This window comes from Phodopus roborovskii, unplaced genomic scaffold (genome assembly GCF_943737965.1).
Source record: "Phodopus roborovskii unplaced genomic scaffold, PHOROB, whole genome shotgun sequence".
NCBI classification, from domain to species: Eukaryota; Metazoa; Chordata; class Mammalia; order Rodentia; family Cricetidae; genus Phodopus; species Phodopus roborovskii.
Window position 1 is genome coordinate 2,121,095 of NW_026126469.1, and position 26,030 is coordinate 2,147,124.

Below are 26,030 nucleotides of genomic sequence, written 5' to 3' on the forward strand. Positions count from 1 at the left end.
GATGTGTGAAGCCCTGAGCTACTGCATGGAAGACTACCTTTCCTTCCAGCTGCCACTTAGAAGGCCAAAGGATTCTAACACTGCAGACCATGATAAAGAGTGAGGCATCCATTTCCTCAGGAATTAACATATGCCAGACTGAGGGTATTTTTAAAAGACTTTGAACTGATTATTTATATTTTCTAATGTACAAAAATTATGTTGGAAGCCATGTGTGGTGGCACACACCTTTAATCCCAGCACTCTTGAGACAGGCATACCTCTATGGGTTTAAGGCCAGCTTGTTTCATATAGTGAGTTCCATGACAGCCAGGCTTACATAGAGACCCTGCCTCAAAATGTGTGTGTGTGTGTGTGTGTGTGTGTGTGTGTGTGTGTGTGTGTGTGTCTTGAAGCTGGAGAGATCGCTGAGTAGTTAGGAGCACATACTACTCTTGCAGATGACCCAGGTTCAGATCCCAAGCACCTACATGGTGGCTCAAAACCATCTTTTACTCCAGTTCCAGTGGATCCAATACCTTCTTCTAACCTCCACAGACATACATGTGATGTGTGGTGGTTTGGATAAGAATGTCCCCCATTAGCTCATATATTTGAGTACTTGCTCCACAGTTGGTGGAATTGTTTATAAAGGATTAGGGGGTGTGGCTTTTTTGAAGTGTGTCACTGAGGAAGGGCTTTAGGGTTTCAAAAGCCCATGCTATTCACAGTTGGCTCTTTTTTCTCTATCTCTCTTGCTCACTTGCTTTCTTATTCTCTCACTATCTCCAATCCTTGTGATTGTTTTCTCAATGTGTAAGTTCTTAACTACTTTATCAATGCCATGCCTGACTGCCTGCCTGCTGCCATGCTACCCACTATATGGTACTAGACTCACCCTCTGAAACTGTAAGCACACTCAGAATAAAACTTTTCATAAATTGCCTTGCAGTTTATGCAGGCAAAACAATCATAAAAATAAAATAAATCTTTAAAATTATGTTAATAATATTTCATTCTCTGCTACTATCACAAAATATTAGAAGCATATAGCTCACAAAGAATGTGGGGCTGGCCAGTGCCCTTGCTCGGAGCCTCCTGAGGACTGCAGATTGTGCAAAGGAGCCTGTCCTCACTGACTGGCCTAACCAGAGTCTGCCAGTGTCCTGGTTTCACCTCCAACCATGGTAGGAGATAAGCTTGGGCCTGTTTCCAGCCTGCCATCTGGTGCCCTGCTCAGAGCCTCCTGAGGACTGGAGGCAGCATGGGATAACCCATCCCAGCTGACCAGCCCAACCAAAGTCAGCCAGCACCCTAGTCCCACCTTCATCCACAGGAAGAGGAGAGCCATCAGAATATTGGACCTGCTTGCACCCACCAGAAGGGAACCTTGGGAGAGATCCAGTCAGTACACACTGGAAGAAGGGATAAGAAGATGACAGTATAAGAGCAAAGTCAACAACAGAAAGATCAATATGACACCCTCAGTCTATGGACTCTACACCACCAAGACCTCAACATCCCAACACAGATGAAACAGAAGAGAATGACCCTAAAAACAACTTCATTAAGATGATAGAGAAATGGAAGAAAAGACAAACCAAAAAATTGCAAGAAACAATTCAAACAGTGCAAGGTTTGAAAGCTGAAATAGAGTCGGAAAAAAAAAAACAAAAAAACAAAAAACCACAATCTGATGGAATGCTGGAAAAGCTGGGTAAATGATCAGGAACTACAGATCTAAGCATAACCAACAGAATACAAGAAATGGAAGAGAGAATCTCAGGTATAGAAGATATACTAGGAGAAATAGATTCATCAACCAAAGAAAATCTTAAGTGCAACAATTCCCTAACACAAAATATCCAGGAAATATGGTACATGTGGAAAGGCCAAACCTAAGAATAATAGGTATAGAAGAAGGTGAAGAAAGGTACAGAAATATATTTAACAAAATCATAGAAGAAAACTTTCCCAACCTAAAGAAAGACATGGCAGTGAAAGTACAAGAAGCTTATAGAACACCAAATAGACTGGACCAAAAAAAGAAAAAACATAATAATCAAAACACCAAACATACAGAATAATGAAAGAATATTAAGAGCAGCAAAGGAAAAAGACCAAGTAACATATAAAGGCAAACCTATAAGAATTACACCAAACTTCTCTATGGAAACTCTGAAGGACAGAAGGTCCTGGATAGATACCCTACCAACATGAACAGACCACCGATGCAGCCCAGACTACTATACCCAGCAAAGCATTCAATCACTATAGATGGAGAAACCAAGATATTACATGACAAAACCAGATTTAAACAATACTTATCAACTCATCCAGCACTACAGAAAGTTCTGGAAGGAAACTTCAACCCAGGAAGTCAACTGTATACTCACAAAAATATAGGCAATAGATAATTCCACTTTACCAACAGCCAAAAGAAAAATAGGGGCTGGGGGTGGGGGGAATCCACACATAATACCACCACTGTAAGGAGTAAGGTTTTTTTCTCCCACCGCCTAGTCTGGTCCCGCCACCACGCCAGCCCCAAATAATACACAGAGACTCTATTTGATATTATGCTGTTGGCCAGTTACTTGTTTCTTATAGGCTAGCTCTGTCTTAAGTATTAACCCATTTCTATGTATTTCCACGTGGTCTTACCAGCGAGAGGCGACTGGCGGTTCTATTCTCTCCAGACTCTCAATCTTGACTCCTCCTTACTAATTCCTCTTTCCTCCTTGTCTCCTAGTCCCTCCTATCTTCCTTTCCTATTGGCCAACAGTGCTTTATTCATTAACCAGTATGAGAAACATATATACATAATCGCATCTCCCATCACACCACCACCAACAAATCCAAAACAAATAAGAGTTAACAATCAATGATCATTAATATCAATTAATATTAGTGGTCTTAACTCGTCTCTAAGAAGATGCAGGCTAACAAAATGGATACAAAGACAGAATCCATTCTTCTGCTGCATAAAGAAACATAACTCTATTGCAGTTAAATAAGGATCAGGATAAACAAATAGGCCGAATAGATGTTTATTCAGGGAGAAATAACTTACAACCTAGACAGATTAACACCAGCAGGATCCACTGGATGCTCTCCTCTCCGCAACCGGCAAGAGAGCTTTCCCCGACTCCTCCTCAGACCTCCTTCCACAGGTTGCTTCCGCCCATAGCTCCACCCCAATGGGCGTGGTCAGTGCCACAGAAGGAGACAAAGTGACTACCCCTCTACATAACTCATCTTCAAAGACAGAGATTACCTCAGAGTTAAGGGTTGGGAAAAGATTTTCCAATCAATTGAACCGAAGATACAAGCAGATATAGCAATCCTAATATCTAACAATTAGACTGTAAATTAAAATCAATCAAAGGAGATGAAGAAGGCCATTTCTTATTTGTCACAGGAAAAATCAATCAAGAGGAAGTCTCAGTTCTGACCATCTATGTCCTAAATACAAAGGCACCCATATTTGTAAAAGAAACATTACTAAAACTCAAGTCTCACATAAAACCTCACACTCTTATAGTGGGAGATTTCAACACCCCACTCTCAACACTAGACAGGCCCACCAGAGTGAAACTTAACAAAGAAACAAAAGAACCTAACACAAAAGAATATACCTTCTTCTCAGTGCCACATGGAACCTACTCTAAAATCAACCACATACTTGGCAATACAGCAAACCTCAATAAGTTAAAAAAAAAATTGGAAAAAGCCCCTGTATCTTATCGGACCACTATGCTTTAAAGTTAGAATTCAACAACAACACAAATGGCAGGAACCCTACAAACTCATGGAAATTGAACAATCCACAATTGCACTATTCCTGGATCAAGGAAGAAATAAATTAAAAGACTTCCTAGAATTTAATGAGAATGAAGACACAACATGCCCAAACTTATGGGACACTTTGAAAGCAGTACTAAGAGAGAAGTTCATAGCTCTAAGTGCCCACATGAAGAAACTGGAGAATAGTCACATTAGAGAATTAACAACACAACTGAAAGCTCTAGAACAAAATGAAGCAAACTCACCCTAGAGGAGTAGACTCCTGGAAATAATCAAATTGAGGGCTGAAATCAATAAACTAGAAACTAGGAAAACAATACAAAGAATCAATGTAAACGAAGAGTTGGTTCTTTGAAAAAAAATCAACAAGATAGATAAACCTTTATCCAAACTAAACAAAAGGCAGAGAGAGAACATGCAAATTAACAACATCAGAAATGAAAAGGGGGACCCTGAGGAAATCCAGAGAATCTTCAGGTCACACTTTGAAAACCTGTACTTCACAAAATTCGAAAATTTAAAGGAAATGGACAATTTTCTGGATAGCTACCACTTACCAAAATTAAATCAAGAACATATAAGCAATTTAAATAGACCTATAATGCCTAATGGAATAGAAGCTGTCATCAAAAGGCTCCCAACCCAAAAAAAAAAAAAAAAAAAAAAAAAAAAAAAAAGCCTAGGGCTAGATAGCTTCACTGTTGAATTCTACCAGAAATTCAAAGAACAGCTAATACCAATAATCCTCAAGAAGTGTTCCACACAATAGAAGCAGAAGTTTCATTGCCAAACTCTTTTTATGAGGCTACAATTACCTTAGTACCCAAGCCACACAAAGATACAACTAAGAAAGAGAACTACAGATCAATATCTCTTGTGAACATCCCTGCAAAAATACTCAATAAAATATAGGCAAATCAAATCCAAGAACACATCAGAGAACTCATTCACCATGAGCAAGTAGGCTTCATCCCAGGGATGCAAGGATGGTTCAATGTATTTCACCATATAAACAAACTGAAAAAGAAAAACCACATGATCATTTCACTAGATTCTGAAAAAGCCTTTGACAAAAATCAAACAACCCTTCACGATTAAGTTCTTGAAGAGACCAGGGATAACAGGAACATACCTAAACATAATAAAAGCAATATATAGGTCGGCCTGAGGGGTACTCTTGGCCCGCAGCCTCCACCTGCGCAGCCCCAGCCCAGGCCCACAGGGGTGGGCGTAGCGGTCCTCAGAACATAGCTCGGTCTGTTCGTTGTTGGTGCGGTTGCTAGCCTTCACCAGCTGTCATGAGCGAGCGCCTCCACCCCAGGAAAAGGAGAAGAAATGATGATGATAACCACCTCCCGCCCCAGACCAAAATGAGCAGTAGGAACCCCATCTTCCAGGACTCCTGGGACACAGAGTCTTCGAGCACTGACAGTGGTGGCAGCAGCAGCAGCATCAACAACCCGGAAAGGGCCAGTGGACCAGAGAACAGCTTGAGCCAGATCATCCCCGGATCCTGCCCCAGTACCCCCCAGCCCGTGCCCGAGCAGTCTGCACTATGCCAAGGCCCTTACTTCCTTATCAATCAGACCCTGAAGGTGGCCCACTTTCACAGCCTACAGCACCTAGGCCAGCCTCTGACATGATGCTCTGGCCGTTTCTTGCCTTCTGTGAAGGGACAGCACTGTACAGATTGGATATTTCAACTTAATGATTTGTTTTTAAAAGTTGCACACAGAAAAAAAAAATGCCTGTTGGCTCTCAGTCTATATTTAAGTATTGGGTCAGCAGGCAGCTGTTTACCTGGGGTTTTGCTGCACTATTGCAATTTCAGAGGGGCAATTTTTATAGGATCTTTTGAGACAGGGCATCAAGTCTGTGTCATGGCAGTGTCTGAGGAAGTCTCCTTTGATTGATTTCCACATCTGTCAATAATTAGACTTGTACTGTAGAGCTTCTTAAAATGTCGGGTCTTCAATTTTTTAACTCAATAAACTAGTAAAGAATAAAAAAAAGCAATATACAGCAAAACAACAGCCAACATCAAACTAAATGGAGAGAAACTCAATGCAATTCCTCTAAAATCAGAAACAAGACAAGGCTATCCACTCTCTCCATTTCACTTCAATATTGTACTTGAAGTTCTAGCTAGAGCAATAAGAAAACAAAAGGAGATCAAGAAGATACCAATTGGAAAGGAAGCAGTCAAACTTCCACTATTTGCAGATGATATGATAGTTTACATAAGCAACCAAAAAAAAAAAAAAAAAAAAAAAAAAAAACTCTACCAGGGAACTCCTACAGCTAATAAACCCCTTCAGCAAATTGGCAGGATACAACTTAATTCAAAAAATCAGTAGCCTTACTATATACAGACGATAAAGGGGCTGAGAAACAAATCAGAGAAACATCTCCCTTTATAATAGCCACAAACAATATAAAATATCTTGGGGTAATGCTAACCAAACAAGTGAAAGACCTATATAATAAGAGCTTTGTGTCTTTACATAAAGAAATTAAAGAAGATATCAGAAAATGGAAATATCTACCATGCTCTTGGATAGGTAGGATCAAGAGTAAAAAGGGCAATCTTGCCAAAAACAATCTACAAATTCAATGCAATCCTTATCAAAATCCCAGCACAATTCTTTTCTAACCTTGAAAAACAATACTCAACTTTATGTGGAAAAACAAAAGACCCAGGATAGCCAAAACAGCCCTATACAACAAAGGAACTTCTGGAGGCATCACCATCCCTGACTTCAAGCTCTATTATAGAATTATAGTCGTGAAAACAGATTGGTGTTGGCACAAAAATAGACAGAAAGACCAATGGAATCGAATTGAAAACCTTGATATTAATCCACACACCTATGAATACCTGATTATTGACAAAATAGTTAAAATTATACAATGGAAAGAGGAAAGCATCTTCAACAAATGGTGCTGGCACAACTGGATGATGGTGTATAGAAGACTGCAGATAGACCCATGTCTATCGCCATGCACAAAACTCAAGTCCAAATGGATCAAAGACCTCAACATAAATCCAACCACACTGAACCTCTTAGAAGAGAAAGTAGGAGGTAACTTTGAATGAATTGGTACAGTAGACAGCTTCCTGAACATAACACCAGTAGCACAGACACTGAGATCCACAATTAATAAATGGGACCTCCTGAAGCTGAAAAGCTTCTGTAAGGAGAAGGACACAGTCAATAAGAAAAAATGATAGCCCACAGAATGGGAAAAGATCTTCACCAACCCCACATCTGACAGAGGACTGATTTTCAAAATATACAAGGAACTAGTTACCAAAACACCAAATAATACAATTAAAAAGTGGGGTACAGAACTAGAGAATTCTCAAAAAGGAACCTAAAATGGCTGAAAGACACTTAAGAATGTGCTCAACATCCTTAGCTATCAGGGAAATGCAAATCAAAACAACTCTGAGATACCTAAAATCAAAAACACTAATGACAGCTTATGCTGGAGAGGATGTGGAGAAAGGGTAATATTCCTACACTGCTGGTGGGAGTGCAAGCTTGTACAGCCACTTTGGAAATCAGTATGGTGGTTCCTCAGGAAAATGGAATCAGTGTATCTCAAGATCCAGTAATTCCACTCTTAGGCATATACCCAAAAGATGCACATTCATACAACAAGGACATCTTTTCAACTAAATCATAGCAGCATTATTTGTAATAGCAAGAACCTGGAAGCAACCTAGATGCCCTTCAACTGAAGAATGGATGGAGAAAATGTGGTACATTTACACAAATGGAGTACTACTCAGTGGAAAAACACAATGGAATCCTGAAATTCAGGGAAATGGATGGAACTAGATCCTGAGTGAGGTAACACAATCACAAAAAAACAAACATGGTATGTACTCATTTGGCCCAACCAGCAGGGCCTAGTTATTCGTGGGTCGAGGTGGGCTAGAACCTGAAAATAATGGGAGAGAAAGAAGGAACGAGACCAAACAATCTTTGTCAAGGTCTAACTTTACTAGGCACAAAGAGGGGTTTTTAAAGCAAAGCAGGGAGGAAATGGGGAGGGGTAGCTGTGCTGACTCTGGGGCTCTGGTATTTTCCCAGGCCAAAAATATCAGACTCTAGATGTCTGCCTATCTCAGTTCCTGGCGTCTTAGTTCATCTCAGTTCCTGGGTTGAATGGGACATAAATATCAGACCATAAGTGTCTGTTTATCTCAGTTCCTGGGTTGAATGAACAAACTGCTTTTTCAGCAGTTTTCTGTTTTACCAAGATAAGGCTCAATTAGAGTTTTAAGGTATAAGTTATTTTGTAAGAGGATGTGACTCAAGGCCTGCTCCCAACACTCATTCATATATGATTTTTAGACTTAGAGCAAGGAATACCAGCCTACAATCCACATGGCCAGAAAAGCTAGGAAGAGAGACATACATGGTCCCCTGGAGAAGGGGAAAGGGACAAGATCTACCAAGGAAATTGAGAACATGGGGGAGGGCAGAGATAGGAGTAAGAGGAGGGGATAGGAGGGTATGAGGGAGCAGGAAGATTGAGTCAGGGTAAGAATAGAGGAGAGTAAGAAAAGAGATGCCATAATAGAGGGAGCCATGATAGGTTTTAAGAGAAATCTGGCTCTAGGGAAATGTCCAGATATCTACAAGGATGACCCCAACTAACAATCTAAGCAACAGTAGAGAGGCTACTTTAAATACCCTTCCCCAATAATTAGATTGATGACTAACTTATATGCCATTGTAGAGCCTTCATTTAGTAACTGATGGAGGTAGAAGCAGACAGCCACAGGTAAACACTGAGCTGAACTCCTGGAATCCAGTTGCAGACAGGGAGGAGTGATAAGCAAAGGGGTCAAGACCAGGTTGGAGAAACCCACAGAAACTGCTGACCTGAACAAGGGGGAGCTCATGGACTCCAATCTGACAGCTGGGAAATTAGCATAAGACTGACCCAGACTCCTGAATATGGGTGTTAGTTAGAAGGACTGGGCAGTCTATGGGGCATGTGGTAATGGATCAGTATTTATCTCTAGTATACAAATGGTCTTTGGGAGACTACTTCACATAGAGGGATACTCCCGCAGCCTAGACACATGGGGGAAGGTCTAGGCCCTGCTCCAAATGATTTAACAGACTTGAAGACTCCCCATGGAAGTCTTCTCTCTGGGGAGCAGAAAGGGGATGAGATGAGGGTTTGTGGGTAGAACAGGAGAGGATGGGAGGGTGAGGAATTGGGATTGAAATGTAAAACAATATTGTTTCAAATTTAAATAAAAAAATTATCAAACAAACAAACAAAAAAGAATATTGTGCTGAAGGGCCTGGAGTGATTGCTCAGCAGCTAAAGAGTACTTATTGTTCTTTACTGTTCTTTCAGAGGACCCAGTTCCAATTCCCAGCCCACACATGGCAGCTTAAAACCATCTATAACTCTAGTTCCAGGGAACTAGCACTTTTCCACTCTCTATAGGTACCACACATAAATGATGTACTTACTTAGGTGCAGTCAAAATACCCATGCACATACGATAAAAATAGATAAAAGTCTTCAAAACAAGTCAGAAGAACACATTCTAGACTAAGATACTGGGATAGCTAAAGTAATGGATTTCATAAAGACAATCCTATGCATATGGATCATTAACACATTGTTGTCACCTTTGATCATTCCTTTCCCTGGCTGATGGCCTTTCCCTTCCATGTCTCTACAAGAAATGTGCAAAGATACCTTGTTCTCAACATATTCAACTTAATTTCTTTTTTCTTTTCCTGATGATAACCACCCTAACTGCGATGAGATAGAATTTCAAGGCTATTTTTATTTGTGTTTCCCTTGTGGCTCATGTCCCAAATTGCTTTCTATTGTTGTGATAAACACCATGACCAAAAACATCTTGGTGAGGAAAAAGTTCATGCATTCAAATTACAGTCCATCACTGAGGGAAGTCAGGGCAAAATCTCAAGCAGGAGCAGAGGCAGAAACTGTGGCTTGCTCAGCTTACATTCTTATACAACCCAAGAACACAAGCACAAGGGTTTGGCCCTACCTTGGCTTTATTCATCAATTATTTATTAACAGAATACCCCATAGACATGCCCACAGGCCAATTTGATGGAGACAACTCTTCAGCTAAGAATCCACCTTCCCAAATGACTCTAATTGCAATCAAGTTTACAGAAACGAATCAACACAGCTAAGAATGTTGGACACTATTTCAAATACCTATTGACCATTTGTATATCTTGGTTTTTGTATTTGTTTTATTTTTGTGTATGTGTTTTGTCTGTCTGCATGTCTCTGTACCACATGTAAGCCTAGTGTCCACAGAGATGAAAAGAGGGCTTTGAGTCCCCTGGGACTGTGTAACAAAGAGTTATGAATGCATTGTAGGTGATGGGTGAACCCGGATGCTTTGGAAGAGCAACCAGTCCTCTTAACTGCTGAGCCAGCCCCTGCACTTCTTGTTTTGAGAACTATATAGTTATTCCATTTGCCCACTTTTTTTGGTTTATATTTTGTTTTTGAAACTGTGTAGGTTGTGTTTCACTATACTGACAGTTTTCTTTGTTGTACAGAAGTTGTCAACTTACTAGGGGATGCACCCTTGAAGAAAAAAACAGGTTTTACTTCTCATTAGTAATTATCAATTGCCAATAGATCTTTCACTAAAAGTGGGACTTTATATTTGTGTCCCTTCTCCACACTGGAATTTTGTCTGCCTTGAGCTTGCACAGGTCCTTGTGCATCCTAACTCAACTGCTGTGAATTCCAATGTGCAACTTCTGTGTCTAGAAGACACTTTTCTTATAATCATTCTCTGCCTCTGGCTCCCACAATCTTTCTACTTCCTTCCACAATGACCCCTGAGTGTTGGAGAATAGGGTGTGACATAAGAATTTCATTTAGAACTGAGAACTCCACAGTCTCTTATTCTCTGTACTTTGACCAGTGTGCATCTCTCTGTTAACCACCCTCTACTTCAAAGGGAAGCTTCTCTGATAAGTGCTAAGAGATGCCCTAAGCTACAAGCATAACTGTAAGTCTTTAGGAGTCAGTTTAAAACTCCATCAATTTTGCAAAGTGAGAGAAGTCGTTTCTACCCAGGGCTTACGACCAGTCTAGGTACAAGTTCTTTATCCCAATAACGGTGACAAATATGGGTTTTAAATAAGAACGTATTTGGTTACTTGCATCACATGTGTGTCACCACTGCACCAATGGGCATGTCTTGCCAGGCCATTTATTGCTGTAGTTTCCAGGCTTTACAGCTAAGTAGGATTGTACTTCTCTTTCTCCTCTAATGGCATGCATACCACCGTCTAGCTAGTGGGTATGAAGTTTATAGCTAAGTAAAAGTTTGATTTCTCTGTTCTCTGTCACTCACAGTTCAGGATCATCAGCAATAGGGTCTTACTGTCAAGGTCTGGAGGGCAACCAAGAACATTGACAATAGCTTATAATATTTTAAGATTTATGAGATTTCACTTTTCAATGACACCAAAGTATAGCATTTGTTATACTTTCCCATGCCTACCTAATGCCTACCCTCCCATCCCCCTCTCCTAACCTTTCCTGCTCCCTTCATACACTGTATTCTATCTTCCCTCCCTTGGAATCCACTCCCCCATTACCCCTTAATAATTACCTGACCTCTATGTGTAGTCTAAAAGCAACACACATATGAAGATTTAAAGATAACATTAACAAATGAGAGAAAACATATAGCATTTGTTTGGGTTTAGCATACTTAAAAATGATCCTGAACAATAAAAGAATAGCTGGAAGTATCACCACTCCAGATTTCAAGTTATACTACAAAGCCACAGTAATAAGATCAGCAAGGAGTAGAATAAAAAAAGGAAGTAAAACCTATAATTTCTTAGTTAGGGTTATTATTGCTGTGATGAAACACCATGACCAAAACAAGCTGGAGAGGAAAGGATTTTTTTCATGTTATTTTTCCACATCATGACTCATCACCAAAGGAAATTAGGACAGGAACTTAAACAGGGCAGGAACTTGGAGGCAGGAGCTGATGCAGAGGCCACAGAGGAGTGCTGCTTACTGGCTTGCTTCCCCTAGTTTGCTCAGACTTCTTTCTTATAGAACCCTGGTCCACCAGCCCAGGGGTGGAGCCCCCACAATGGGCTGGGGCCTCCCCCCACCAATCACTAAGAAAATATCCTACAGGCTTGCCTGAAATAATGGAAGCATTATCTCAATCGAGTCTCCCTTCTTTCAGAAAACTCTGAATTGTGTGTCAACTTTACATATGACTATCAAGCACAGAGTTCTCAAAAGAGAAAATAAAAATGTCTGAAAACCAATTTTTCTTTTTATGCTAAGCATCCATTGCTTTCCAGGAAATGCAAAATAAAATTACTTCAATTACTTCAAGCAAGCTCTTATTCCAGTCAAAATGGCTAAGATCCCCAAAATGTGGATAAATACTGGCAATGATGTGGGGAAACACAGTGTGCTGGCAAGTATTATGTCAATTTGAGGAGAGTACCTTAATTGAGAAAATATCCACCCTCCATATTGGCCTGTAGGCAAGGATATGGTGCATTTTCTTAATTAATGACTGCTGTAGGAAGATCCAGCCCATGGTGTCATTCCTGGACTGTTGGTCCTGGGTCCTACAAGAAAGCAGGATGAGCATACCACAAGGAACAGGCCAGTAAGCAGCACTCCTCCATGGCCTCTGCTTCATTTTATGACCTTAGGTTTGTGCCTTGAATTCCTATCCTGACTTTGGTTGGTGATGGACTGTCATCTAGAAGTATAAAGTGAAATAAACCCTTTCTTTCCCAAGGTGCTTTTGGTCTTGGCATTTTGTCACAGCAATAAAAATGTTAACTATGACACTTATTTACCACTGATTGGAGTGAAAACTGGTGTAGCCACTGTGGAAATCAATGTGGGTATTCCTCAGAAAACCTAGAAGTAGATTTACCACCTGATCCAGGTAGCGCTTGGTCATATAGCCAAAGGACTGTCTTATATAGTGATAAGTGCCTATCCATGTTTATTTCTGCTATGCTCTCAATAGCTAGAAAAGGCAATTTTTGTGCTTGACACCTTCACCAGAGACTAAATGGCTGCAACTATGGTTTGTAATCCCTTGGTCTGCTTGTCTGTCTTTGTGACTATGATTTTGTGGTGATGTGAGATCATGTACTGATTTTAGCTCCTTTTGTACTTCCATATAAATTTAAAGTTTCCCCCTAGTTCTGTGAGGAATGTTATAGGAATTTTAGTGGGATTTTTAAAGTCCCTACATAACTTTTCATATTAATTCTGTCAATCTAGGAGCTTAAGATGTCTTTCTGTCCTCTACTGTAGGATCTGAGCAACCTTGAGTTAATATGTAAAGAGCAGATGAAATCCTAAGTGGTTGTGCATTATTGGCATGGTCTCAGCCATATCACACACCAATGCTTCTGACCCATTGGAAATTGGCTAAGCCTCTCCCCCTCCCCTGAAGTGAGGCTTAGAGGGATGACAAAACCGTTCTCTGGTCCTAATGTGAATGTTGGCAGTATATGCAAAACCTGGCAACTACAGCTTCCTTGTCCCAGATGTTTACAGCCTGGAACTGTTCACCTATAGACACCTCCCATCTTTACTGTACATAATAAATATGGTGAGTTTCCAACTGCAGCTCCATTAGAGTACATACAGCCCACCTGACCCCAGCTTTTTTGTTTGCTTGCTTTGTGGATTTTTTGTTTGTTTGTTTGTTTTGTTTTGTTTTTTGTTTTCTGAGACAGGGTTTCTCTGCCTTGTTTTGGAACCTGTCCTAGAACTAGCTCTGTAGACCAGGCTGGCCTAGAACTCACAGAGATCTGCCTGTCTCTGCTTCCTGCGTGCTGGGATTAAAGGCGTGTGCCACCAACACCCAGCAAACCCAGCTTTTCTGTGTCTGTCTGTCTGTCCTTTTTTTGTTCCCTCACCACCCCTTTTCAGGTTTCCAAGGCCAAGCCATGCTGAATGCCAGACTGGCACAGCCAATGGCAGCTACCCCATTGATCTGAGGACCTACCCTCTTCATTGATAGGAAGCACTAGACTCATACCAGCAACTGTATCCACTCCTATGAATTGACTTAAACACACGTTTACTTGTCTATGTCCCTTTCCACATATACTGTAAGACCCTTGGAGGGCTCGAACCCTCACGCCCCGACTCAGAAAAGGCGCCCCCCCAAATCACTCACGAGAAGCGGTCTTGATGCAAAAGCATGAGGTCTTTTGTATTCCAGTGCACTGGGGTCCACAGCCATACTCCACGTGGGGTACAGGACTGGGAACCCTTGGTACAGGGTTCAGACAGCTTTTATAGGGTTACAACAAAGCCCGCGCATTACAAACCAATCATCTCAATAGCATCCAGTGTGGACCAATCAATTTGAACTATTCAAGCTGGCGCTTTGCCCAGGAAGTCCGCATTCGCTGGGGCTCCTGGGTAGTGTGACAAGCCCACGCTTAGCCCAGGAAGTCTGCTTTCGATAGGACTCCTGGGTAGTGTGGCACAGCTCATTTCCTGTTCTCATTCACTCACAGGTGCTGTCAGTAACCCACCCTGTCGTAAAACAGTCAAGAATGACCTTTTGCCTACTCACTGCTAGGGGGCAGAGTCTAGGGAAAATTGGGCTAAATTTTTCCATCCTTACAATACCTGTCAGAGAGCCCCAACCAGAACCGATATCTCCATCCACCTATGCCCAGTGTCCTTCCCTTACCCCTAGTCAGGAAGACTGGACTCCCTCTCAAAATCAACTTCACACACCCTCATCTACTCTATCCACCCAAGTTTTCCATATCCAGTCCCGTCTTTGGTGAACACTAGACTCACAACACCAACTACACCTACTTCCTAGACATGTGGACTGCCCCTTTCCAGGGCACTAGATCCACATTAGGAACTCCATACATCCTTACAATTCATCTGAGGACCACACATCCCACACCTGTCTTCTTGACTGTCCTTCCTAGCCTTCTTCTTTATGTGGAGAATCCTAGACCAAAGATACAGAAAATACTTCATAGAAGAAAACTTCCCTAATCTAACAAAAGAGATTTAAGAGACACATAGAACACCAAATAGATAAAATGAGAAAAGAACTGCCCCCCCATGTCATATAATAGTCAAAACAATGACTGTACATAAATGTATTGAAAGCAGCAAGAGAGAATGATCATATTACATACAAGGGGAAGCCCATCTGAATCACAACAGAAGAGATTGCACTAGTGTACTACAAGTTATAAAAGCTATAAAAGCTATAAGTTATAAAAGCCCATCCAGACTACCATACCCAGAAAAACTATCAGTCATAATTGAAGAGGAAAGAAACATTTTCACAATTAAAACAGATTTGTTGAATAGTTGCATATAAAATAATTCAATTTGACACATACAAACTATTTTGCTCAAAACTCAACTCTAAATGGATCAAAAACCTCGACATGGAACTAGAGAAACACTGAACTTGATAGAAGATAAAGGGAGAATACCTTTTAACTCTTTTCGACAGTGAAAGACTTTCTGAACAGAACACCATTAGCACAAGCACTAAGATCAACGATTAGTAAATGGGATCTCATGAAACTGAAAAGTTTCTGTATAGCAAAGGATACCACCATTCAGACAAAGCAGCAGCCTTACAGAATGTGGGGAAAATATCATTTTACTAGCTACTCATCCAAAAGAAGGCTAATATCCTCATATTAAAGAACTAAAAACAAACAAAAAGCCTAGATATCAAGAAAACAGTCTAATTAAGAAATTGGCCCACACATATCCATCTGTAGGGCATTTTCTTTATTAGTGATTGATGGGAGAGGACACAGCCCACTGTGAGTTGTGCTATCCCTGGTCTGGTAGTGAGGTTTCTATAAGAAAGCAGGCTGAGCAAGCCATATAAAACAAGCCAGTAAGTAGTACTCCTCCATTGCCTCTGTAAAGAGCTTTTCTTCTAGGTTCCAGCTGACCCCAATTCACTACTGTTCTTGGTGGCTGTGGCCATTTGGATTAATTGCCTCCATAAGCTCATAGGGAGGGGTACTATTAAAAGATGTAGCTTGGTTGGAGTAAATGTGGCCTTATTGGAGAAAGTGTGTCACTGTGGAGGTGGGCTTTGAGGTCTCATATATGCTCGAGTTACACCCAATGAGACAGTTCATGTCCTGTTGCCTACACAATAGGTAGAACTCTCAGTTACCTCTCCAGCATCATGTCTGCCTGCACACCACCATGTCCCACTATGATAATGGACTGAACCTCTGAACTGTAAGCAGCCACCTCAATGAAATGTTTTTCATTTATAAGAGTTGCTATGTTCATTCATGGTGTCTCTTCACAGCAATAGAAACTCTAACTAAGAAAGAACTTGATACCAGGGACAGGGCTATTGCTGTGTAGGCCTGACCATGTTTTGTTTGAAGGAATGTGGACCTTGGATAAGAAAAGCAGTTGAATGCTTTAGGTGATGCCTAACAGGCCACACCATCCAGGATCATGGAAGACAGTGGTGCTGAGTGTGATTTGATAAACTTTAAGTGGCTACCTCAAGAGGTTTCAGAGAAGACTTCTAGTATGTGGCCTAGAGACGAGTCTTGTTATATTTTGGTAAAGAACAGAGCTCCTTTTCGCAGTAGTCAGAAAAGTCTGCCTGAGGCAAAAGTGAAGAGTTTTGGATTAATTTCATCGGTAGAGGAAATCTCAAAACCATTTACTTACAGGAATAGAAAAAATGCCAAGTTGTAGGAATTAAGACCTCAGCTAAGAATTCACTCCCCCCTCCTGCTGCAGGCAACTGTAACCACTGGAAAACAGGAGACATGCTTTCTAATGCAAAATGCTAATGCTCTTTTGGCTCCCACAACCCTGAAAGCGCCCTAACCGGTCCTTGGAACCTGAGATGACTAACTGCCCCCTTTTGCTTCCTGCTCCTCCATCTGGTGCTGGGGTATATAAGCTAGCCCCCAGAATAAAGTAGATATAATAAAGAGCCTTCTTAATATCAAGCAAGAGTCTCCACCCTCCGCAGTTTCTCCAGCTTCTACAGCAGTGCAGGCGCTGCACCAAGTCAGCTTCGTCACCAAAGCCCAACCTAATGAGGGTAACAGTTCACAAAAGCAGAGAACCTGCATAGCCTACAAGCAGCTCACCAGGTCAGAGAGTGTCTGATCCAGAGTGGCTCTTTCCACACAGCTGAGCAGATCTTTTATTTCTTCTAGGCAGTTTGGTTGTTCCCTGAGTCTTTCAGGGTGTTCATCTGTTCTCTGGTTCTTGTCTGAGAGTGACTCAGCATTCTGTTCTATTTATATACTCTTGGGGATGGGGGTTAGGGTATTTGGTCAGTTTCAAGGACTTTCTGAAGCTATTTTGAGTTATTTTTTGTCTTAATGAGCTTCCCTATAGGATAGTGTAAGACCCTCAGAATGAGGAGTCTTCTAGGTTCGGTCGATACCCCAAGAACTCAATGTCCAGTCCAGTTGCTGCAAAATGCAAGAGGCTTTAATGAACAGGAAACATTTGCGCAAACGGGCTCCTCCAGCACGCAGGCTAGAGAGAAGCCCCCTCCCCTGGGCCCAGGTGTTTTTAAAGGCAAACCCACAAGCTTAGGGAGGGGGTGGGGACCCTCTGTCCAATGAGTACGTGACTCTTGGAGGCCGGATGGTCTGCTATTAGGGTCAGCAGACCTTAGGTAGGGCCTCAGGTGTGCTAATTAATCTTGTCTGGGCAAACCAGAGTTACAGCTATCTCTTGACTCTATTTACCACCTGTTGACTCACAGGAAAGGAGGGGCAGTGTGAATTCTTCTTATCTCAGGGCTTTGTGAGAGGAAGCTAGCAAATTCCAAGGAACAGATATTGGTTTCTAGGTTAGTCCATCATTAACATTACTTTTTAGGTCTTTCAATAGAATGATTCAATCTCAGAGGGAACTCTGGAATAAAGCTAAATTGATCACAATTTTGTGTCTATATTCATTAGAGAGATGAGTATGGAGAGACTTGTCTTTTTTTTTGCTTTGGTTGTTATTTTATCTAGTTTTCCTACCAGGGTAATACTAGCTTCATAAAAAAGAGGTTGATAGTATTCCTTCCTCTCCTGTTTTTTGAGTTATAATATCTTTAATTACTGCTTCTATCTCACTGCTTGTTATACATCTTCTATTGGTTAAACATTGATAGGTCGAATGCACCTAGAGATTGGTTAATTTTTTTAAATAACTCCAATTTAATGAACCAATTCTTTCTTTCTTTGTTTGTTTCTATGTTTTGCTTTGCTTTTCTTGGTTTTTCAAGACAAGATTTCTCTGTGTAGATTTGTGTTTGGCCTGGAACTTGTTCTGTGGACCAAGCTGGCCTTGAACTCAGAGATCCTCCCAACTGCTAGGATTAAAGGCATGCACCACTACTACCCAGCAGGAACAAATGTTTTAAGACAAAACAGTGAGTTGCTGGATCTCAATGGTGTCTATTAACATGGCTTCCTTTTCTTTTTTAATTTTATTAATCTAGATCTACTCTCTTTTTTTAGTCTAGCTAAGAGTTTTCACTAAGTTTTTTGTTTTGTTGATTTTTTTGTACCTTATGTTTCTGGTTTGAAAGGAAAAAAAAAAATGCTTCAGGACCCCAAGGACAAGTTCTTAGAACAAAGGAGATTTATTTGCTCCAGAGGGGCAGAGAAAAGGGAATAAGAGGTAAACACAGGAGAGGGAAAATGAGAGAGAAGGGGAAGGGAACAAGAGAAAGAGGAAGGAATATTTGTCCAGAGGGACAAAAAACCACCTCTGGATAGAGTGAAGACAGACATGGCAGCACATAAGCAAATGGCGTTTTATAAAGGCAAAGAGGGAAACCCCATGTTAAGATGAGGTGTTTAATTTCAATTATGCATGTTAAAGGCCTTTTGCGCATCTAATGAGATGATCTTGTGGCTTTTGGTTTTGTTTGTTTATATGGTGGGTTACATTTGTCTGTTTATGTGTGTTGAACCCTCCCTGCATCTCTAGGATGAAGCCTACCTGATCATGATGATCTTTTTGATGTGCTCTTGGATTCAGTTTACAAGTATTTTGTTGTGAATTTTGCATCTGTATTCCTATGGGAAATTGATCTATAATTCTATTTTGTTGTTGTTGTTGGGGCTTTACATGGTTTGGGTGTTAGTAAAACTCTGGCCTTGTAAAATGAATTGGACAATTGATCATTCAGCATCTATTTTGTGGAATAATTTTAGGAGTATTATCTCTCCTTTGAAACTCTGGTAGAATTCTGCTCTAAAGTCATCTAGCCCCTGGGTTTTTTTTTTTTTTTTTTTTTTTTTTTTTTTTTGGTTGAGAGACTTTTAATGACTACTTCTATTTTACTAGGGGTTTTTGGTCTGTTTAAATTGAATTGCTTATCTGATCTTGATTTAACTGTGGTAAATGGCATGTAATAAGAAAACTATCCAATTCTTTTTTCCATTTTCCAGTTAGGTAGAGTACAGGTTTTTAAAGTATGTCATTAATGGTTCTCTAGGTTTCCTCCATGTCTGTTGTTATGTCCCCCTTTTCATTTCTAATTCTGTTAGTTTAGAACTTCTGTCTCCCCTTTTTGTTAATTTGGATAAGGGCTTGTCAGTCTTATTGTTTTTCTGAAAGAACCAACTCTGTTTCATTGATTCTTTGTATTGTTTTGTTGTCTTTGTTAGTTTGTTGTAGTAATTTAATAGTCACTGTATGTAGGGTAAACATTAGAGTGAATAGTTATTTTCTAAAAGTACTTTGACTTTGAAGAATCGTTGTTGAAAACAGTAAAAGATCTTCTTGGGAAACAGTGACTGTTTTTGGTCATTTGTAGAATTGTTTTTCTGAAGGGGGCATTGCAACCTTTGTATGATTTTGGTCACAAGATGCCTCTGGCACACTGGAGGCCCTTTATCACATGCTGCAAACCATACACAGTAAAGGACTAAAGTCAGGAGGGCATGTGAATGTGATGTTTTCCTTTAGAGAGACAGATAGACTAAATTAGGAATGTTAGTATGAGGAAATGCTTCCCCCCCCCACACACACACAAACCAGCTTTGTATAACAATCGTTCAGTTCATTAGAGGCTGGCACAGGATTTAGATAAGTGACCTCTTTCTTGGACCAATCTGCCACAAAACCAAAACACAGAACACCCCAACATTTGCTTGTTTCTATTTTATTAACTTCAGCCCTGAAGTTGATTATCTCTTGCTGTTGGTGTTCTGTTAGTTACTAATGGGATTTCTCCAGCTTTGTTTGTTTTATGTAGGTACTTAGAGCTATTTACTTGCCTCTTAGAACAGCTTTCATTGTGTCCAGTACATTTGGGTATGTTCTGTATTCATTTTCATTCAATTCTACAGTTTTTGAGTTCTTTCTTAACTTCTGTCTTGACTCTTTTTTTTTTTTTTCCCCTCAGTAGAGTGGTTCAGTTTCTGTGAGTTTGTAAGTTTTCTGTTGTTTATGTTATTGTTGAAATCCAGCTTTGATCCATGGTGGTCAGATAGAATGCAAGGTGAAAGGTGTTATTTTGGTTTTCTTGCATCTCTTGGGACTTGCCTTATGTATGAGTATGTGATCAATTTTGGAGAAAGTTCTATAAGATGCTGAGAAGGTATACTGTTTTGTGTTTATGTGAAATGTTCTGTATTTTTTGGGTCCATTTGGCTTATAATGTCTGTTAGCTCTAGTATTTTGTGTTTAATTTAGTTTGTGTCTGGATGACTTGTCCGTTGGTGAGGGTGGGGTATTAAAGTGTCACATTATTGGTGTAAGGGTCAATATATGATTTAAGCTGCAATAGTGTTTCTTTTAAAAACTTGGGTGCCCTTGTGTTGGGACACAGATGGTAAGAAATGAAATGTCATCTTGGTGGATTTTTCCTTTGGTGAATATTTAGTATCCTTCCCCATCTCTTCCGAATACTTTCGGTTTCAAGTCTATTTTTGTCAGATATGAAAATGGCTTCACCAGTTTATTTCTTAGATGCATTTGCCTGAGCACCTGTGACCATGTCCAAAAGGTGTGGCCACTGTTACTGGTTCTCAAGCAAGGTATTACTACATGCATTTGCTTGGAATATCTTTTTACAACCCTTTATTCTGAGGAGATAACTATCCTTGATGTCAAGATGTGTTGTGGAAAATTATTTTAAGGTGTGTTGCATTTGTTTATGCTGCAGAACATTTGTTTTAATGATGCAAAGTGTTCCATAAGGATCTACTTACTCCCCTGGGAATGGGGGCAGGGAGAGAGGAGAGGGCACAGCAGAAGATCTGCTGCACAGCTGGGGAGGAGACTGAGGGATTGGATATGTCAGAATGGAGGGAAAGCTGAGACTCTGGTGTGAGCCTACCTGTTCCCCTGGCAGGAGTGTTTGCAGGGGGCGCCTGCCGGAGTTGAGGGTGGAATAAAACAAATGAGGGGAGGCAGGATCTGTAGGATCAGCTGGAGATGTGGGAATGGGGAAGGAAGACTGCAGCAGGCATTCTGCTGCAGAGCTGGGGTGAGACTGGGGGGGTTTGATTTGGAGGAACAGAAGGAGAGATGAAAGTCTGTAGTTAGCCTGCCTGCTTCCCTGGCAGGAATAGAGCATTGCAATACTTTATATCAAATTATACTATACAGACAGCATGAAAAATGGACAGGTGGACCAATGGGATGGAAAAGAGGATCCAGAAATATAACAGCAAAGACACATGCCCAACTAATATTTGACAAAGAAGCAAAAACACACTTAGAATAAAGATAGCCTATTCCACAAATAATGCTGGCAAAACTGGATTTCTTCATGCAGAAGATGAAATAGATTTATATTTTCACCTTGTAGAAAGAAACCATACAAAATGGGTCAGAGACTTTAAAACCTCCAGTACTGAAACTTTCATAGGACAATACAGGAGAGGCCCTGCAAGATATTGTGGTAGACAAGAGCTTTTTCCATAGAACACCAGCAGCACAGGAGCTAACCCCAAGTATCAACACAGAGACACAGAGAAACACCATCAGTTACAGCTGGAAGACAATCTTTACCATCAGTTCACAGAATAGGAGACAATCTTTACCAGCTGCTTCAGACAAGGGGTGAAAGACCCGCGGAGGGCGTGGACCCTCACGCCGGACTCAGGAAAGGCACCCCCTCCCAAATCACTCACGAGAAGCGTTCTTGATACAGAAGCATGAGGTCTTTTATATTCCAGTGCACTGGAGTCCACAGCCATACTCCATGTGGGGTAGAGGACTGGGAACCCTGGGTACAGGATTCAGACAGCTTTTATAGGGTTACAACAAAGCCCGCACATCACAAACCAGTTATCTCATAACATCCAGTGTGGACAAATCAATTTGAACTATCCAAGCCTGCGCTTAGCCCAGGAAGTCTGCTTTCACTAGGGCTTCTGGGTAGTGTGGCAGGACTCATTTCCTGTTCTCATTCACTCACAGGTGCTGTCCATAAACTGCCCTGTCCTAAACAGTCAAGAATGAACTTTTGCCTACTCACTGCTAGGGGGCAGAGTCTAGGGAGAATTAAGCTAAATTTTTCCATCCTTACAGGGGCTGATAGCTGGGATTTACAAAAAATTTCAGATGTCAAATACTAGGGAAGTAAAACTGCCAATCAGCAAATGAGTAAATGAGCTGATAGTTTTTAAGAACAGAAATACAAATTGCTATTAACTGTTTTTTTAAATGTTCAATAACCCTAGTCACTGGGAAAATTAAAATTAAAACTACTTTGAGATACCACATTACCCAATTGGAATGGCTGACATCAACAAATCTGACCTCAAATGATGGAGAAAAAAAAGAAATATTATTCATTGCCTATCAACAGATGAATGGTATGCACACTGAGGGCCCATGGATCTTCTTGAGAATCTGGAGTTTGGAAACATGTCTCAGCTGCTGTTGCTTGGCTGTACCCTAACTGATGATAATGTTGCTGTCTGATACCAATGACTGTGGCTGCTTTTCTGAAGAACCTGATGGCTATCAGACAATGAGGTCCTTGCCCCAGATTTCAAACAGTAGATGGTTGTATACTCAAAGGCAGTTATGAGCTGGGTGAGTGAGGGTACAGCAGAAGAGTGTTGGGGTCTTCATGTCTGGCACCAAAGAAATGTTGGGTTTCACATGTTTTCTTAGGGTTTTCATTGCTGTGAAGAGACACCATGACCACAGCAATTCTTATAAGGAAAACATTTCATTGAAGGGGCTCCCTTACAGTTTCAGAGGTTTAGTTCATTATCATCATGGTGGGGAGCATGGTGGCATGCAGGCAGACATGGTGCTGGAGGAGTAGCTGAGATTCCTACATCTTGCAGGAACAGGAAGTCAACTGAGACACTGGGCAGTATCCTGAGCAAAGGAAGCCTCAAAGCCCACCCCACAGCGACACACTTCCCCCAACAAGGCCACACCCACTCCAACAAAGCAACTTGTTCTCTTAATAGTGTCACTCCCTATGAGATTATGGGGGCCAATTATATTCAAACTACAACACATGTGCAGAAAGTACAGGAGTGGGTTTAAAAACAACAGGCAGGTACTGGGGCAGAGACATGACTGTCATGCAAACTGAGGGTCCAGTATGGCCATTCCCTGGATCTCTCTTAGTCTTTACAAGTTCCAGTGGTACCCAAGTGTGTCCTTTCTCCCTACAGTCCTCTAGCACACCTGGGCCAGACAGCGTCTCTGAGAAGCAAAGGAGAGTGAGAACAAAACCTTACCTGGCCTCAACAGGGTTAACAGATGCACCTGGAGTTTTAGGACTTGCTGACAGCTGTAGTCATCTCACATCATTTCAGGGAACTAACAGCTGTCTTGGCTTCCCCGAAAGCACTGGAAGGACTCACTAACCAAGGAGTGGGGATAGACACACATGCTCAGGCACTTCAACAGGTCCTTTTCTGGACCTTTGTACTTGATCCTCACAAGACACATACCTGATGACTCACAGATGGTTCCAGCACATGTGGCTTTGAGAGTGCTGTTCAGCTCATCATATGTTGATGATCAGAGATGTGATAAGGACTTGAGGGAATGATGCTAGACACTACAGAAAATATTACAGCAGAAAACTTCCTCAAATCAGCACCACGTATTGTTTTCAGTTAATTTTATAAAATTAAAGTAAAATATGTGATGATATAAAAGTCTCTTCTTCAACTTGTAGATGTCCTACCTCTAAGGAGTTTGGAAACTATCACCATTTTCATAAAATTTACTCAGTTGCATTTTTGAATTGTTTCCCTTTTCAATGTCATCCAACTCATGCTCAGATATGATGGAGCTTGTACCTATCTTTCTGATGTGAACCTAGGTCTGTATGATTTTATAGCTATAATCCTTAACAATATGGGGTTTGTGGTCTTCTTTGGTTCCAACATTTGAGCACACTTCATTACCTTACATTATTATAGTATCAGCTCTTCAGAGCTTTATCCATGATGGACAGTTCATGGGATGGGAGAACTCTATTATATTTGCATATCCACTGTACATAGGTTTGAACATTTACATGTGCACTAGGTCTTCCCTTAACATTGCATCATAGACTTCGGTTGGGTCCTCTATAGAGATGGATAAGATTTTGTCCTTATTAGAATATGTCCCTCTTATCAGAATAGTCAATTGAATTCAGCTATTGTTTTGTTTATTAATTGGGGATAGAAAGTCAGGGAGATAAAACCTTGTCCTTGTGCCTTAGTGACATAAGTGAGAGTAAAAGCCAGGGGCTCCTTAATACCTTTGAACAACTTCTTGAAATAGTGACTTTGCCAAAGTATGGCATTTTCCATATTACAGCACAGGGAGTTAGTGATATCATAATGGAGGGAAAACATAAAAAAGTGACTCATGCTCAGAGATGATGCTAAACTTTTCACATGTGTACAGAAGTCTCAGACACCAAATGTCAGTAGAATTGTGATGGGAGGTGTCATTCTGTATATATGTTTCTCATAATAGTGAATAAAGCATTGTTGGCCAACAGGAAAGGAAGATAGGAGGGACTAGGAGACAAGGAGGAAAGAGGAAGTAGTAAGGAGGAGTCAAGATGGAGAGGCTGGGGAGATCAGATATAGGCCCCATTTCCCGGTAAGATGAAAGCACATGGAAATAGGTAGATTAACAGAAATGGGTTAATATTTAAGACAGAGCTGGCCAATAAGAAACTAGTACCTGGCCAACAGCATTATATCAAATACAGAGTCTCAATGTGTTATTTGGGGCAGGTGCGGCGGTGGGACCAGACCGGCGGTGGGAGGAAAAAACTTACTCCTTACAGAATTGTGTTCCAGAACCCCTGTTTTCCACTATATCTACTCCACGGACTGAACCTGTCTTAATCAGTATTGCTAGTTATGTGGTGAAACACAAAAGCAAGTAGGCTTACATGTCCACACCATAGTGTATCACTGAACAAAGTCAGGACAGGAACTCAAGAAGGGCAGAAACCTAGAGGGAGGAGCTGGTGCCCACACTATGGAGAAGTGCTGCTTACGGGCTTGCTCCTCATAGCTTTGCTCAGCTTGATTTCTTATAGGACCCAGGACCACCAGCCCAGTAATGGTACCATATACAATGGGCTGCGTCCCTCCCCCAGGACCCATCAATCACCAATTAAGAAAATGTCCTTTCCTACAGCTCAATCTTACGGAGACATTTTCTTAACTGAGGCTCCATCCTCTCTCATGACTCTATCATATGTCAAGTTTACATAAAACTAGCCAGCACAGCTACTAAATGTGTGAAGAGGTCAGTTATCCATATGTGGGAGGAGAAAGTGGAATATTGCTATGAACCTGGAGACAATTTTCATTTATGACTTTGGAATCCCAATAGTAGTACCTTAGTAGGAGACATGAAACAATAGTCCTTTTCACAAATGATTTCACAGCTGGTGCTGGGGTGGGGGTGTCTCAATTCCTCCATGATTCTCTGCACTGTGATGAAAGCCACTACCAGAAGACTGACAGTAGCAGTCAGCCTCATCTTCAATCTGCAGATCAGTGATGGTCAGGAAGGCTGAGTTGGAGGAGCTGTCAATAGAGCCTGAGAACTAATCAGGAAGTGCAGATGCTCTATTACCATCATCATACATCACAGGTGGGGCACTTCCAATAGGACACTGGTACTGATGCACAAAGGCCTTTGCAATGTTATCACTGCTACATTTATAGGAGAAGGCAACTGTTCCCTCT

At 41.0% G+C, this 26,030-nt stretch overlaps 1 protein-coding gene across 1 annotated transcript; it reads left to right on the top strand.

Annotated features, from left to right (window-relative positions):
• The first annotated feature begins 5,067 nt into the window (after nt 1-5,067).
• LOC127226825 (protein FAM104A-like) lies at nt 5,068-5,798 on the top strand. Its single transcript, XM_051190948.1, has one exon. It carries the CDS (start codon nt 5,085-5,087, stop codon nt 5,427-5,429), a length of 345 nt encoding a protein of 114 aa, XP_051046905.1. The 5' UTR covers nt 5,068-5,084; the 3' UTR covers nt 5,430-5,798.
• Nucleotides 5,799-26,030: the final 20,232 nt, after the last annotated feature.

Coding starts and splice junctions, on each gene's coding strand:
- LOC127226825 (XM_051190948.1), top strand. CDS start 5,085: ATGAGCGAGCGCCTCCACCCCAGGAAAAGGAGAAGAAATGATGATGAT.